Raw genomic sequence first — 18,129 nt, forward strand, 5'->3', positions numbered from 1 at the left:
GTTTAATGCTTAGGTTGCGTCTTAGCTGCCTGCTGCGTCCTATGAGTAAAGCTTTAGTTTTCTCTGCCGAAATCTGAAGCTTATGTGCTCTGGCTCATTGGGAGAACAGATCAAGACAGTATTGAGATCTCATTTCGGGGTTACTCCTTCCTGCCACAACTAGCATAAAATCGTCCGCATAGGCTATGATTCGAGCGTATTCTACGCTCTCAAACTGACGACATACCGAATTTGCCACTATATTCCACAGTGTTGGTCCAAGGCATGACCCCTGTGGACACCCTCTAAAGACTAAATCCCGCTATCTAATGTTACTGCACACTTCGATCTTGAAGGTACGAGCGAAGGATAGTAATAATATCTGTTGGGCAGGCCATGTTGTGCAGCAAATTTATTACGTCTGGCCATCAAAGGGAGTCAAAGGCTCCCTTGATGTCAATAGCTATTGCCATTGCAAATTGTTATCCTTGTTCTGTTTGATAGTGGCCATTAAGTCTTTTATGGCATGTTCAGTTGAGTTGCCCATTCGGAATCCATATTGGTTGGGATGCAGGGCGTTGTTCCTTTGAAGGAAGAAGTCCAGTCTGTAAAGAATTATTCTTTCTAATACCTTACCGAGCGCTGGCAGTAGGCAGACTGGCCTGTAAGATGAAGGTTCTGCCGGAGTTTTGCCTGATTTTAGGAATAACGCCACTTCTGCTAACTTGATATTTTTAGGAAAGTACTGATGTTTCCAGAAAGCTGAAATTACCGCAAGGAATAGTTTGGGGAATTCCCGGTGTATCTCTCTAATGATGATATTATCAATTCCATCCGAACCTGGAGCTTTTTTGGCTGCCAGAGTACGTATGATGTTCTCCACTTCCATTTGCGTAGAAGGGATTTCGTCTCTTCTGGTAACTTCGCGAAATTTCATGTTGTAGGTTTTTCTCGCTTCCTCTTGCTCCTCTAAGAAATCCTCTTCATCATCATCAGGAAAAACTGCATTTATGATCTCACTGATTACTTCGATGTTGGATGAGGCAGTGCTATTCACCATAGGCGAAAGGCTCGTAGGACGAAACACTTTGTTATATGTTATCTTTTCAGTAGGTCCAAAGGCTTTAGTGACATTACTACAGTAAGTTCTTTGTGAGATTAACTTGGCCTCTTTAATTTTATTTTTACATAAAGCTCTGGCTTTATTGTATGTTATCATTTTGAGTTGCCGTAGATATGGATCTACCGTGGATTGTGCTTTTCTGCGAAGTGCCCGAACTCTGCTCCTCTCTGTGCTAAGCTCTGATGACCACCAGGATATCGAGTGTTTTGCCTTTACAGATTTTAAACGATATGCTTTGTGGGCGGCTTGCACTATTTTTGTAACTAGTAAGTCGTAGAAATTATCTAAGGAGTTTCTGTCCTGGCAGTTGTTGAAATCTTTGATAAATTTCTCTACATGCGCTCTAATGTGTTCCCGTAAAACGAAATGTCCTCCAAATGCCGTTTTGAATCTTTTCTTTATTATGTAGTCTATAGGAGTATCCAGCCTGTAAGTAATAATTTTGTGATCACTGAGTGACGGCAGATCACTCACTGCTCAATCTTGTATGTACGGTGTTGTATTGGGAGTTGATATTGTCAGATATGGCCACCCTCGAGCTTGGGACATGACCTCACCCTTACTACAATGGTTGTTTCGCACCGCCTCTCCATACTGAGCACCAGATTGTCCAACAGATCTTGAGGTAAGAGTGCCAATTCCTCAATCAGCATCTGTTCCAGTTGTTGAGTGTTCCCCGGAACATGTAATCGTGCCGCAAGACGTCTTCCCAAAGCATCCTATGCATGTCCTGTGGGATTTAAATCAGGGAGTACGCTGGCCAATCCATTCGAATGATATCTTCACTTTCCACTAGTTTCTGAAGAGCAGGAGTCCGGTGTGATCCATAAAACCGAATCTGCTACAATGGCAGATGCACATGCACTCGGAACAGATGCACATGGGAAAGGATCACCTCCTGATAATAGAGATCTCCGGTTTCAGAACCTCTGTCGAAAACGTGAAGCTCTGTCCGTCGGTTCAGCATAATGCCTCCCAAAACGAGAACTCCGGGACCACCGTAATTTTCTCTTTCTATGATGTTACGTCTCCCGACCTTTCTCCAAATCAGTTGGCGTTGAGAATCGCTTGTGGCACTAAAACGACTCTCATCTGTAAAGAGCACACGACTCCATTGATAAGATGTTCAGTTTTTGTGCTGCTTCACCACTCTAAATGATGGCGCTGATGGCCAATTTTCAAACGGATGCAGCTTTCAAGACGGCGGGAGAATAGGCCATCTTTGTGAAGGCGTCTGGACACAGTAAACAGCGACACTTGTCGCCCCGTTGCTGTACACAGTTCCTGAGCTATGGCTCTTGCAGATTGGTTTCGGACTCTTTTCGCCTGCAGAACGATATATCGGTCAACCACTGCAGTTGGTTTCCTGGGGCGGCCAACAACAACTTTTCTGACAGCTGTATCTATGCTAATTCAGAAAACAAACAACAAAAGTCTATGGTTTGGAAGGCTTTCCAAGCTGTATCTATGGTTTGGAAGGCTTTCCAAGCACGCAAAATGACACTTTTGTTGATTCCGAACTTCTCACTGTACACTGGTCACACTATGCCCCTCCTCCAGCTTTCCGATCATTCTGTCAAGTGTGAAATCATTCAAATGATTTCTTCTAGCCATATTTCACAAAAGAACTCATCTGCACTTGCAGCGAATGTCTTTAATTGCATCTCCGTCCTCCCTTTTATTGTAGTCTTGAGTTGAGCGCTACGATCGCACGCGTTTTGCATATGCTTACGTCGCCTGTGACGTTTTGTTTCTGACATTTCCATTCGCATGACCTTTCTACTGAATTGCGTGTTCATTGTACTGCTCGCAAAAACCTCTTTTCTGCAATTTAATGGCTATCTGTTTAAATTTACATTGTTGCTTAAGTTTTGCATACCAGGGTAGTTTTGAATTGGATTGATTTAAATCTTAAAAATTCATTTACTTCCTGATTTATCTACTTAAAAATATCTCATATTTTCATAAATGATATATTTATTATTTATAGTTTTTTAAAAGTTTAATAAATTTTTTATTAACAAACTCAACGAAATGAAAGCAGTATATTTTACAGTCTTGTCGTTATCTACAGAATAGAACCTTTTTATCTCTAACCTATGAGATTGTCTATCGAAAATTCTAAAGGTATGCTGTTTTTATATATTTTGTGATTGTTCTGTTGAATTTAATTTTATGTGGCGTGAGGGTGAAGGACACGGTATTTAATAAATAAAGTGAACACAAAAACATTAATAAAAAAAGACAAAAAAAAATTTTTCTAAGCCATCTTACTAAGAAACCCCAACACTGATGTTATGAGCTGAGAAAAGATTGAAAAAAAGTACAAAAGGTATATGCCAAAATGTAAAACTGCATGGGGAATTCTAAATTTATGCTGCTAGGCTGGTTTCAAACTTTTTGTGCTTTTGCTGTTGAACTGTGTATGGCGTAAGGAAACGACAATTAATAATAAAGCTAAAAAAACTAGGGAGGGAAAAAAGGTGCGGATTAGCAGGAGTGAGTGCAAATGCAGACTGGTAGGCTGCGAGCTCAGCAAGAGAGTAAAAAATCTTTCCGACTTTTTTTTAACTAGATTCAGCTTTCAGGCAATCCTTAAAACTGTTCCTTTAATCGGGTGTATTATTTGAACTACATAGCTTTGATGATATTTTCTGGATCAGCATAGCACATTATTGACAAATTTGCTTTTGTGGAGTTTTTTTTTTTTTTTTTTTTTTTTTTTTTTGGCAGACTTAATGATTGAAAAGCATATTAATGATTAATGATTTGAAGCACTTTAAGTGAGAAGATGGTATAAAAATATTAAGATGGGTATATTTTTATTAATAGGTGTCTTGTGACTAGAATTGTATAAGTCTGGGCGTGTACCTTATTTTATTCGTTTCTTAATTTGGAACCATAGGCTTTCGACCAACGACTCAAGATTTATATAATCACGTAGTCATTTTGAAACAACCTATATAACCTATTTAACAAAGTGACGTGCAAATTATAATTTACCAATATATAATATCTGATATTTCAGAAAGAAATTAGATTTTTGTAATAAACGTTTGCTCACAGATACCCAGTGCGTTAGGATAACCAAAAGTAGCATTGAGAAATTGAGCTGTGTGAGGGCTGGCATTATTCCAGACAAAAATAAAATCCTCTCTAAAAATTCCCAAAAAAACCTCACTTGAGGTTCAAGAACCTCATCCTCATAACACGTCAACAATGCTCACATACATGGAGGTAGGAAGTAAGACCTTTCTTACGTCCACGCTCACATCAACGAAATGCAGTGGGGTGCGGCCGTCCAACATGATGCTTCCCCCCTTCCTCCCAAAGTGTCAGTTTTTTCTATGGCGGAGAAGAGATAACTGGTCGTAGGATCTTTCCAGATGAGAACTCGTTAGGAATAACTTATGTGCACAGAATCTTGATTACCGTTATGTGTTGACGACAGAACGTAATGTTGGTCGTCGAATTTTACATTAGAGAGTTTTATTTTAAATTGCAGCTGAGATAAATTTTCTCTAAACTCTCGCCAGATGAGAGCTCGTCTAGAATATCTCTATCTACAGAACTCGATTTATTACTGAAGAGTACATAGCCTCCGTCTAACTGTGCTCAAGAAGGGTTTGCCTGGTTCAATAAAGGAATATTTCTCTGTTCCGTCATGTATTGATGACGGCACGTAATGTTGGTCGTCAAATTTAATAAAATTGGAAGCCGATTACTGTCGCGTTTGCTTAAAAGTCCAGTCATTTAGCAATCACTTGGATGCTTACGTTATATTTACATTTCACAATAGTAGACATGTGTTGAATTTTTGAAATATTGGTATTATATTTTAAATTATTACAAAGTATTTTTGCTTGTAACTTTAACTCATGTATTTTATTTAAACAATGCATTATATTAAAAAAAACTTAGTTTCCCTTTTTAAATAATTTCTCACTTCCTAGGTAGTGCCGAACTCTAGAAAGAATTTACTCACCGAATGAACAGGATGTGCATGGGACATGTCTAAGCATATTTTGACAAGTGTAGTTGAACTGCTTATAATATGGATCCTCAGCAGAGTATATCAGTGGTATGCACTGTGGATGCAGCATTCCCTTTATCGGACAGCAAAGCATTGCTCGGCCTCCAGCTAAGGAAAAATAGCATGCTTAGATTTATTAGTTATTATTATTATTAGAAAGGAATTATTAATATTAAAAAGAGTATTATTAAGCCTGTCGATATGAATTAAAAACAAAATTTCAGACATTTAAAATTTTTATTTGATGAAAATGCATCTTATTTTGTGTCTGCAAATGTTCCAAAATTCTACATACAAAAAGGGGAAAAAATCTTAATGCTAACAACATATATCTCAATACTTGTAAGATACCATCATATGAAACAATAAACAAAGGAACAACCTGATAAGGAAAGATGAAAATACGTCTATGTTATTTTCAAGCAGACTGGACAATAATAATACACAGTTGCCATATGCTCGCAGCACATGCTTAGTATACAAGGTCTGGCTAAAACGTTTTAAGACTCATTGAATATTAACTGTCTGTCATAGCAATCTGCTTGCAACAAACGGAACATACACTGGTGTGCAAAAATTAAGGACGAGACGGTTTTTTCAATATAACCTTGTACAAAAGCTTTCCAAATCAACACATTTAATACCGTAAGATCCCCAATACGTAAGGACATGAGTAATAGAAGCAACACTTACTAAATGAGAAATCAGAGGGATAAAAAGAAGTTTTATTGAAAAAGTAGCATGGAGCGCAATGCGACTGAAGGCCGAAACGTCCCTGTGATGGGCGTCCAGCAAGAAACATCCGGTCTTTAATGGGAGATATGATCTCCCCTGACTGCTAGGCAGGTTTCACAGCGTCTGCCCATGCTGAGAATGAGGGTGTCAATGAGTTGTTGAGGCATTTTCTGCTCATTCGTCTTGCAGCGCCAATCGAAGCTCCGGAATCGTTACTGGTGGTAAGGTAAGAGCTGCCAAGCGTCTGCCTAGAAAATCCCATACATGCTCGATGGGATTGAGATCCGGAGATCGTGCCGGCCAATCCATACGTTCAATATCCTCACTCTCTAAGAGCTGTTCGGCAGCTACTGTGCGATGACATGGTGCATTGTCGTCCATGAAAAGGAACTGCGGACCCATAGCGCCTCTAAAAAGACGCACATATGGAAGAAGAATCTCGTTACAATAACGGGTCCCGTTGACTGAACCTGCGTCGAAGATGTGAAGGTCTGTACGACTACCAAGCATGATGCCTCCCGAAACGAGAACACCGCCACCTCCATACCTGTCCCTTTCAATGATGTTCGAGGGATGACTGCGGCTTCCCCGCTCTCTCCAGATGAGTATGCGATGAGAATCGCTACTCAGACTGAATCTGCTCTCATCTGTAAAGAGTACTCGTCCCCATTTATTGTCTCTCCAATTCCGGTGTTCCTGGCACCACAGAGAACGCCTTCTCCGATGGGCAGGCGTTAGAGGTACACACTGTACAGGGCGTCGTGCAAACAGACCACCACCGTGCAGTCTTCTGGCCACGGTAAAACGCGATATCGGTCGTCCAGTCGCCTGTGTCGTGTGTCTAGCGATTTCTCCCGATTTCTACCGCCTGTTTCTTCTGGCCTGTAAGGCAATATACCGGTCATCTCGTGGTTCCTCGTGCACGACCACTACTAAACCCCCGGATGGCAAAATCGTGAAACGATGCTGTGAGCAATTCCGAACTCTGCAGCCACACTTGTCACACTGCGGCCTTCCTCCAACTTCCCAATGATTCGACCTCGGGTAAAAGCATCCAGATGTCGTCTAACAGATTTATTATTCGCCATTTCTCGCTGAGGCAGCAACTCGGTGTGATTTTAACTGCTATACGGCGCGCAATCTCTTTGCCAGAAATACTGATCTTACACCGACAACATGCTTTATACTACTCAGACACTCCCCCATTACGTCTACCTGCATATCTGCGCATGTGCTACTGTACATCACCTTACTTAATCTCCTGATTGGTCTTTCTGTCCGCTCTGCCTCTTCGTTCAGCTGATAAGCTAATTTTTCGACTTCGTCCTTAATTTTAGCACACCAGTGTACAGTAAAAAAGCATTTCGATTCTAGCTTGTTAACCTCTTTAGAATGAGTTGAGTTGTTAAGGAGAAAATTATCGTTTTGTATTTGAATTCATTTATGTTTGCAATGGACTCGTATTTGAAACAGATATGTGCGATAAAGTTTTGTTTTAAAGGGGCAAAACTTATCAAGTGATGCAGAAACCTTACAGTGAAGAATGTTTATCCCGTTCTAACACTTTTTTGGTGTGTGTGTGTGTGTGGTTTGGTAGATTTCGAGATGGTAGAGATGACATGAAAGATGGCAAAAGAAAGGAAAGACCTCGAACAACCCGAACTGGCTCTAACATCGAAGCTGCCTGTGCTGCCGTTAAGTCAAGATTGTCGATTACTGATTAGAATGCTTCTAGAATATTTAAATATTGATAAAGGAACTGGCTGTACAATAATTGGTGATTATTTAGGAAAATGGAAATTGTGTGTACTTTTTCCTCCGAATTCATTCACAACAGAACAAACGAATGATCGAGTTGCAGTTTGTCAGAATCTTCTTAAAATTCGAAATCGTGATCCAGACTTTAAAAAAATCATCACAGATGATGAATTATGGTGCTTTGTTACGATCGAGAAACGAAAACACAGAGTGCAGAGTAGGTTGGCCAAGTTCGTCAAAAACCAGAGAAAGGGCGTTTCCGAAACTCCGGGATGAAGACAATGTTTGTGGGTTTTCTTACTGCAGAGGACTGATTCATCAGGAATTCGTTCCTAAAAGAAGAATAGTGAATGCAGTGTTGTACATGGATGTGATGTGGGGGATGGTCGCAGACTGACCCTCCTGGAAGACTTTATATCGCTCTAGGGTTCTTTTATGGGCTGCGCCAGAGCAAGCCAGAAACAACAACAGCCCCCATTCCAAAAAAAGGTTAGAAAAACATAACAAAAGAGAAGTCGTAAAATACAATCAATAAGGTACTAATATATAGACCTCTGGGTTTTTATATTTCACGTACTGACACAGGAAAATGTACATGGGTGTAATGGATCGGCTATTGAAACGCATCGCATGTGTGCGTCTTAAATTATTATACAAAAAAATTTGGTTCTTTCTGCTCTATAACGCGTCTTCCCCAATGCAGCTGTCATTCGTGCGATTTTAGAAAAAAAATAACTGTGTTACACCCGTTGCCGAATCGCCGGAAATATCCAAGCCATATTGCTTTCCATTTCCAACACTCAAATTGAAGCTGAAAGGCCATCGATTCGACGATATCAAGATGATCCAACAAAACATTACGAGGGAGCTAAGAGACATTCCAGCATGCTTTGGAACTGCTTGAGGATTACGCCAACCGGTGTACAACTTCACAAGAGTTATACGTAGAATAACTTTATGAGCTGAATCCTAAAACGTTTTAGCCAGACTGTGCATCTTTTGATAACCTTTTATGTAGTTGTCCTTGAGAAATTTTAGGGATGTTGCAGTTATGGAAAGACACACTGATAAACGAAGCTTGTACAATTCAAGTTGAAAATTCCTAACAGTCGCCCGTTTATTCTTTTGTGAAACACTTCCAAGAAATTCATTTACCTTTCAATATATAGTTTGCTTTTTCTTTAGTTGTCGTCCACGTTTCTGAAAAGCATTTGCATAACATTTTTGCCGTAGGTATTATCAGGCTATGTAGTATATGCAATGCCTTAGCTCTCATTCCACATTTTCTTTACTTTATCTCATTCGGGAACATGAAGCGTTATCACCAAAATGATACTACAGATACATTATTACAATACGTATTGTTACGTAAATGGGAAGGTAATGATAGGAAATCACAACTTGATGAGAAACTATGTTACACAGTTGGTTTGACTGAAAGCATAGTGTGCGATTGGGACTGGTACCTTGTCAAGCTGCCTCTAAGGTCTCAAGAACTAAGATAATTTACCCAGTAAAGGCAAACGGATGTCATGATATAAGAAGAGAAACTGAACTTTATTGTATTCGAAAGGAAATTAGTTGCAGGTCACCAGACGTATCAACAAGAAAAACGGAACAGAACAACTTTACATCATATACTAGAAAAGAAAGTGAAGTTGCGACGTTATAAAGAAACTATATTATTTATCTAAAAAAGTATTCAGTTGTTTTTATGTCAACAGCTTTGAGGTAGAATGTATAACATATATGCACACAAAATGATGAATAATAAAATTATACTTTTTCCAACTTTTTATGGTGTGTGTGTGTGTATGTGATCAGCTAAAAACTTTTAATTATCTACTGTAAAATATGAAGTTTGATGTAATTTGCCTCTTTGAGTGCATAGTGTGCGATTGGGACTGGTACGTTGTCAAGCTGCCTCTAAGGTCTCAAGAACTAAGATAATTTACCCAGTAAAGGCAAACGGATGTCATGATATAAGAAGAGAAACTGAACTTTATTGTATTCGAAAGGAAATTAGTTGCAGATCACCAGACGTATCAACAAGAAAAACGGAACAGAACAACATCATATACTAGATAAGAAAGTGAAGTAGCGACGTTATAAAGAAACTATATTATTTATCTAAAAAAGTATTCGGTTGTTTTTATGTCAACAGCTTTGAGGTAGAATGTATAACATATATGCACACAAAATGATGAATAATAAAATTATACTTTTTCCAACTTTTTATGGTGTGTGTGTGTGTATGTGCTCAGCTAAAAACTTTTAATTATCTACTGTAAAATATGAAGTTTGATGTAATTTGCCTCTTTGAAGAATTAAAAGTTTCTAAATATTATTTTTAGATATTAATTTGATATTTTTTGTTTAAATTTATCCTTCCTTATGTCTACCAATGTTTGTTGCATTGAGCAAAAGAAATAACTTAAAAGTATATCAGAAAACACAGGTTGTGAAAATTGATTATGTTAGTCTTACGAGTTCGAAAAGAAAGAAAAGGCCAGAGAGGAGTCTTGCAAATTATTAAATTATGTACATAGCTTTGAAATTTCGCTGGAAGTATGCCAGAATTAAAAACTTGTAGACTAAGCAAATGTCTAAAATCAAGCAAGCATGGTAAGTAAACAAGTCTAGCAGAAAAATGGGGGAATTTTTAGGACTTGTACGAATTCTATGAATGCGATGTTAAGTAAATATATTAGATAATAATATCTTCTTTTAAACTTCAAAAGAGGTTATTCTCTAAACTTAAGTAATTACTTCCTATGCAGGCAGAATAAAATTCCGTAGACACAACTATGCTTCGAAAACTGACATATGGGAAAAATGGAAAAGAAAGCATTGGCAAATATTACAATCAGGCATCGGGAGTGTTATTACTTGCTTGAAGTATAGAAACTATTCCATCTTCCATATGCCTTTGTTAAGAATGGATTCTTAGAGTGTAGTGTTGCCAATCGTTAAATCAGGATATATTTAAATCATCACTCAAATTAACGATATGTTACACAGCGGATATGAAATAAATTTTTTATGATGTTATTTTGCAGTTTTTTAATTTACTTTATTTTACTTTTATTTTTGCATTTTTAACGATGAATCCCTCTTGTGATGTTTGATTGTAATCTGAAATTTTCACATTGTGATTTTTTTCCTTATCTTCATTTTCGTCCGTTTAAGAAAGTCATATCGCCATTAATTCAGGCAGTCAGAATCAGGTATTGCTCATTTTATTAGCTTGTAAGCGATTCCAAGTTTTATTTGGATAAATAATTATTTTCTTTTCATTACTGATACTGATCAAATGTTTATTTTCTAATAGTTTACATCACAACTTTGTAGCTGTACTAAGCCCACAGATAGCTTTTTTAAAAAAATGGGAAAAGTATATTCTTTAGCTAAAAATAAACATTTTGAAGAAATTTCTACGGTTAATAAGAACGTTGACTGTGAATGACATCCACAGATGCCTACCTTAGAGTAATAAATAAATAATTAACAACAGAAATATTGAATTATTTAAAAACTGAAAGTAAATAAATAATAACATTAAAAATAATTTTTATGAATCTTAAAATTTCAATAAATATTAAAATTTAAACATACAAATAATAAAATAAATCTAAAATTAAGGTAAATTATATAAATGTAAATAAATACTATAATATAATAAACTGTAATATTGCAGCAACTTTTTGAGACTCATTTTCAATAAATCAGTTAGAGATAAAATAAGTTTTCCTTCATCGCTCACTCGTTGTTGGAGGAGTACTAGCCATATCATGAGCCAACAATTGACCGAAATACGGAAACAAATGCGAGACTTTCATTCTTGGAAGTTCCACTTCATTGCTGAGATTCAGAGATAATACCCTCGGATGAGGTAGAGGTCCTCCTTTGACTGATTCTACGAAACCAGCTACACCTTTATATACAAAAAAAAAATTAATTAAAAAAATCTTTTAGAATAAAATTCACTTATTGAATTATAAATTCTCTGCATTCTAAAAATGCTTTCGACCGTGTTCTGTACAATTTTCTGAAATTTACTTTTAAATATTTTAATTATCTTTTAAAGTCTATAGCGTTGTCACGAATCGTGTAAATAATATGGATAATAATCAAACGAACATAAAAAAAGATATCTGCAAAGGGTTCACATTTTAATGATCGCACATAAGGACCCTTTTAAAATTTAATACGGTTTATCGGTAGAGGTTCTGATACTTTTCTGTTAACGGGACCGGACTCAGGAATGCATATATGTGTGCATGTGTCCTTCAACTCAGAAAAAGCATCAGCTTCAATAATTACATCTATTCTGTAGACAATTGCAAACAACGTCTTCCTCCATACAAAAGACATCCGGGCAATTCCCATTCCAGAATAAAAATCCAAACGAATAGCTACCCAAGAAACAAAGTAATTGAAGCTTACGCTGACGGAACAAAAATCGGAGAAAAATTCGGTTGTGAGGCAGTCTTTCCATCCAACAACATAAAATGGATAGGGTACTTAAGCAACTCCAGTAGCATGCATCAAGCGGAACTCTAAGTAATAAAACTGCCATCAACATTGAGTCAATAAACAACTTCTCCAAAATATCCATTAAATCAAATAGCCAAGTAGCCATACTCTCCATCCGAAATCCAGACAACTGTTTTCACCTAGTCTATGAAATTAGTCAAATCTCTAAAGACCCCAATACTGCAATAATCATAACTTCGATCAAACAGCACAGCGGTAACGTTGGCAACAGTCTTGCAAAAGGAGCAGCTGTTTTCCAAAAAGGCGAGTTCCTCCTTATTAAGCTTCCGAAATCGCAACTACGACAAATCCTAAACAGATATCTAAACAGGATATATATCAGAAAGAGTGGACTAACGCAAAAACTAGTCAGCGCACCCACCAGTTCTTACCTACCTCATCGGTCATGGCCCCTCTGATAGCGACAATTGCGTCTGTGGAGACAAAGGAAACGCAGACTATTACATATTCTTCTGCTCTCTTACAAGTGGCCTGAACATCCAGAAACCCACTATACAGACTTGAATTTGAAAAGACTGGTGATATCTCAACGCCACCTGTATCTAAAATCATGATAATGCACTGAAAGCTCACTGCTGTAGGACTGGATCTATGCCAAGTCATATTTTGACTGAAAATTGAAAACATAGGACGAACATAGGACGAAAACGAAGAAGCGGAAAGAGCAATGACTAGGCTACACCCCAATACATGCTTCCGAGTAACATCAGTTGAGTTGCCGCCCGAGTTAGGCGTAGTTTGTTAGCGTCAAGTCGACGCATTGTTAATTTTAAAGAGTTTTAATAAAGAGTTCACGTCGGTGAAAGACGGAGTATTTGATTATGTTCTTATACATTCGAAACACCACCGGTTGTTTTTGCAATAAATAAGACTGTATAATATCAGTCACATAATAAGGTAAATAAATTACCGGTGTTATTTTCTTTTCTCATTCATGTACTATTCGTTTTAAGTTCAACAGTTTGTTTAAATGTGATGTTACTTAAGCTTTATCCTATTTTGACATATCATAATATGTTTTATTTTATTATATTTTAATAATAAAGTATGATTTAAAAATCTAGCTAAAATATTTTTTATTCAATATTCACCATCAGTGCATAAACAATGTTGATATTTGCCGGTGTAAGTAAGAAATAAGGACACTTATCAAATATTTCGAACATACACCAACTGACTATGTGAATGCTGACATTCACTGGAGAATGTTAACAAATTTCAGTCTTTCACAGTAACAAGTATAATCAACACTTTGTATTATGTTATGTAACTTTGCCTAACTTTATGTTATTATCCCGTTATGTTTAAATGCAACCACTTCGGTCTGTAACTCCAGTGTTCCTTAGGATAAAAAGCGTAGAGTCAATTCCAATTTTTTAAACTCTAGTTGGTAGTGTATTGGGGAAGCACGTACACGATTCTTCTATAATGAAGTCTCTGGTGCCTCATGCACTCTTAGCTGTTTACCTTGTATATGTGTGTACACACGTACATACATACAGTTGACGGAGAACGGGGTCACTTTTCATCTACCAGAGGTAAACAGGAATAAACATACAGTAAAACTTTGAAATACGAGCACCTGTATGTACTTGACATTCGAGATACGAGGAAGGTATGAGCAAAACATTTGTCTCTAAATACCAGCATTGACTCCAGTAACGAGCAATGAGCCAGGCTGTTGGTATGCGGGGCGTCATTTTCCGATCCGGTTCGACTCGAGGAATTCCCTCGTCAGATCACTCGGTGTTCGTTTATCTATATATTTGCACGCTTGTGAGTTAATTCTTTATTGCATTTAACGTGAAAATAATTATTTCACGATGCCTTCCAAGAAGATTGTTGCCTCAGATAGTGCAGCAAAGAGAAGTAAGGAAGCCATGGCCGTTAAATTTAAGAAAGAAATCATAGATAAACATAAGCGTGATGTATGAACTGGCGAAGACTTACGGCCTTTCGACATTGATAACCTGCACTATTCTGAAGATGAAGGAAGAAACTAAGAAACTTGATGTGGCCAAAAGAGTTATCGTTACTTCCAAGCACTGTACAAAACTCCTAGAAGCTGTTGTTGGTGTGTATTAACGAGAAACAGTTAACGTCGGTGTCGGAAGCTATCATAAAGGTAAAATAGGATTATATTATTTACCAGTGTTATTTATTAGAACAACTTATTTTTATGTTGATAGTTTTGGGGTGCGAAATGGATTAATTGGATTTCCATTATTTTCAATGGGGAAGTTTGTTTCTGGATACAAGAAATTTGCTATACGAGCTCAATGCTGGAACAAATTAACCTCTTATCTCGAGGCTCCACACTACATGCATACATACCTACGTTTATGAATACTGTCCTAATAACAGAATACCGAGATTATCGATAAACATGACCCAAGTGGAATAGCGAAACATTTAGAGGATGACATTTCATAGATTTAGAGGAAACATTTCATAGATGAATACGCATTTAGGCTAACATGGAAATGTTACATATCTTCTATATGTTCAAAAGTTACAAAATATGTAACGTAGCTCTATAAAAATATTTAATGCTTTTAATTATATATATCATGAATTAAATGCATTTGAATTTAAATCAATGAGATTAAAAAATAAGAATAAGAATGTTCTCAAGAACTGCATCTGTTGTATTTAAATAGTTTAGTTTTTAATTAATAACAGACAATTTAATTATGAAAGAATAATACGATATGTTTTTCCGAATGGCAACGGACTCCAGTGAGAAGTGACACAACACATTAAAGTGAAACAACGCAAAATTGTGTGTCGATACCAATAGCCTTTTTAGGCTAAAAATTATTCATTCCGAATTAATAACAAATTCCCGTATTAGTATACTGTCCTGATAATTAAGGATATGTTGATTACTTTTATTTGATAATGATATTTTTTGTTTCAGTTTTGTTTGCATAACATTACCTTTCGCTTTTTTAATAGGGTCTTTATAGAAATCTTGATTCCTGCCTTTGCCAATGTTCACACGATTAAAATTATTTTAGTTTGAAAATTGCTATTTAATTTATTTTTTGAATGGCATTTCATATGACTGCGATCAATTTTTAAAAAGCTAATCAATTTTACTACTGTTTAAAATATCCGTTTGTATATTTATTGAAAAGGAATAAATTTTTTATTTTCTCTTACCTTCATAATTTGCATCCAAAAGCCTGTGATCACATGAAAATATAGCACCCCGTCTAGGGTGCTCTAAATTGTTGCAAGTGCCATCATAACTCCTATACGGTGACGAAAAGTTACACTGGGGAGAAGGTATGGCTCTCTTGCATGTGCTGACAATTTCACGGAATTTAGGAAACGAATTGAGTTTTTCTATGAGGCGATCCCTTTTTTCTTCTGGCAAGTCCAACCTAGAATTTAAACAAGACTTCACAAACTGAACAAAGCATTTATTAGCTACATTTTTAAGTCCCAAGTCTTATTTTAGATTGACCTTTAAAGTCTTTTGAAATTTCCGTGAAATTATTTATTTCCGTTTACAATGCAAAGTCATTTTAATTTATTACCAATATTTAATTTATCTGTAAGAATTTCGAGGAGGTAGCTCTATAAATTAAACAAATCAATAAGAAGACTTTGCCACTTTGGAAGTCAATATTCTAAAAAACATAAATAAATGATATAAAATAGATATGGGCAGATGGAGACGGCCTGTGAGGCATTAGGCACTCTTCTTAGTTTCTGAACAAGATTAACAAAATATTTCAAGATTATTAGTAATATTACTGTTTTTTGATTTCATGAGAGATGCATAAATTGTTTAGTTTTATCATTTTAATATATTTTAAGGATATTTCATTCCATAAAACAATATCGTTATAACAACTTTTCAAATTTCCTTTTAACAACGGCTGAATATTAAACCCTAAAATATGAAAATATAAATATTTTACCTAAAAGAAATTCAGAATGACATTTAGAATTTCTTATGAACATGCTTTTATATTTGATCTCAATGTCATTCAATTTGCAGAACTGATGAGAAGAATTATTTGAAATAAACGAGTCATGTCTGTTTAACCTGTTTTTAAATATCTCGGTTTATTTTCGCAAGTATATTGACTAAAATCTTATCTATAAAAAATCTGATATTGGCACCACATATGGCTTCTTCGTATGGCTTATTAAATTATACACACTTTTGCTGCCCTTTATTTAAACTTATTTTCTCGAATTTCATTAGAGATATATTTCTTGCGCAATTAATTCAGTTCTGAATTCGCGACAAGGCAACATTACATAAAAACTCAAAATCTCTTCACTAAAAATTGTAAAACGCAGAAAAACATAAAACACCAAATACAGGTAAAAACAGTTAATTTTTTTCTTTTTTACAATTAAAATTAGAATTTCTATGCAAAACCAAACAATACGGCCAGGGGCAATAAGACAGCACAAAACAGAAAGTTTATTTTTGGTTCCACTCAGCAAAAAGACATTGCAATTGGTGCAAAAATTGACTTAATCCATTATTCTACACTGTAAAAAAAAATCTGTAAAGTTACTAAGAAAAGTCGTGGAAACTGGGATGCCATGTATTATTTGAGTAATCAAAACAGGAATATTCTTTGTAACTTTACAGAGATTATACCTGTAATGGTTACAGATGTTTGACATGTAATGTTACAGGAAGATATTCTGTAGGCATAACAAAGTTTTTGTATGTTGATTACCGAAGCATATGTCTGTAAAGGTTACAGATCAAAGATCTGTAATGTTACAGGATATTATCGTGTAAGTATAACATGGTTTTCATATGTGATTTACCAATGTAAACATCTGTAAAGATTACAGGAAATAATAGTGTAAGTAGATCGTAATTTTTGTATGTGAATTACTAAAGGGAATATTTGTAGATTATTAGTGTTCTGCTTGTAAGGTTATTGCAAATGATTATGTAAGAACATGTATTTTCATGTGAAATTTTAAAGGATATATATGTAAAAGTTGCAGATAATTTACTTCCAAATAAGAAAAAGTTCCCATAAAGTTCCAAATAAGAAAAAGTTTTCCAAAAAGTTCTTCCAAATAATTATGCATATAGAACATATTTGTCTTATATAAAATACAAAAATGATGTATTCTCAAATATTAAATATTTTGATTGTAATATTACTATAAATAATTACACATATAGAACATACGTCTTATGTGAAATGTCTACAGCTACTGCTTGTAACAAAATATGCTGCATTTATTTATTTGTGGTGAAAGGGAAGTTATGTAACTTTAACTATTATTAAGTTTTTTTTAAGGAAAAATACCTTAGATTTTCTAAAAGATATACAACATTTTCTTTCAAAATATTCCCAATGTTAAAAAGAAGCTCAAATTTTGTTTTTCTTACATCTGCATTACTTTCCTTTATTGAATTTAAAGACATCTCAAAGTTACATATGCATCATGAAATAGCTGGAAAAAAACTTGTGTATTAGACTTAATGGTTTTTGGGCAATAAATTAGTAATGTTCTAGAATTCCTCCGCTGAACACTGGTAGTTCGGTCCGAGGTTCAAATCCCGCGAATGGGCTGGTTGTATGGGTATTTTCATGGTTTTCTCCATGTGTAACATGTATGTAAGCCAGTTTCCCTTCGAAAGTCCTCCACAAAGGCATTTCTCAGCTTAGGCAGATTGTCCTAGTGTGCTTTGCCATACTTAAATAAACTAAACCAAATCATTATCCTTATACCCAACAGTGTAATCTAAAGAGACTGCAATTGGATATGATTACAGTAAAAAAAATATTTTAATGAAATTGTTTCAATAAACAATTCTAAATATTTTTTTCAAATTCAAAAAAAATTACAGATATAACTCAACAATGAATTTAAATTCAGTTATCACAAGCTATCCAAAATTATTTTCATGCTTAATTGCATTATTCATTTAAATTACAACATATAA

General features: G+C 35.6%; 1 protein-coding gene across 1 annotated transcript in view; it reads right to left on the reverse strand.

The window, feature by feature from the left end:
• LOC118201384 (salivary peroxidase/catechol oxidase-like) overlaps nucleotides 1–18,129 on the reverse strand; it is a 103,257-nt gene that overhangs the window by 45,204 nt on the left and 39,924 nt on the right. The window contains exons 4-6 of the mRNA XM_085806803.1: nucleotides 15,351–15,574; nucleotides 11,392–11,562; nucleotides 5,088–5,243 (exon numbers count right to left, since the gene is read on the reverse strand). Coding sequence (XP_085662929.1) covers nucleotides 5,088–5,243; nucleotides 11,392–11,562; nucleotides 15,351–15,574 — 551 coding nt within the window. The remainder of the gene's footprint in view (nucleotides 1–5,087; nucleotides 5,244–11,391; nucleotides 11,563–15,350; nucleotides 15,575–18,129) is intronic.

Source organism: Stegodyphus dumicola, chromosome 12 (assembly GCF_044657685.1).
Source record: "Stegodyphus dumicola isolate Sdum_Otavi_A_Nest chromosome 12, ASM4465768v1".
NCBI classification, from domain to species: Eukaryota; Metazoa; Arthropoda; class Arachnida; order Araneae; family Eresidae; genus Stegodyphus; species Stegodyphus dumicola.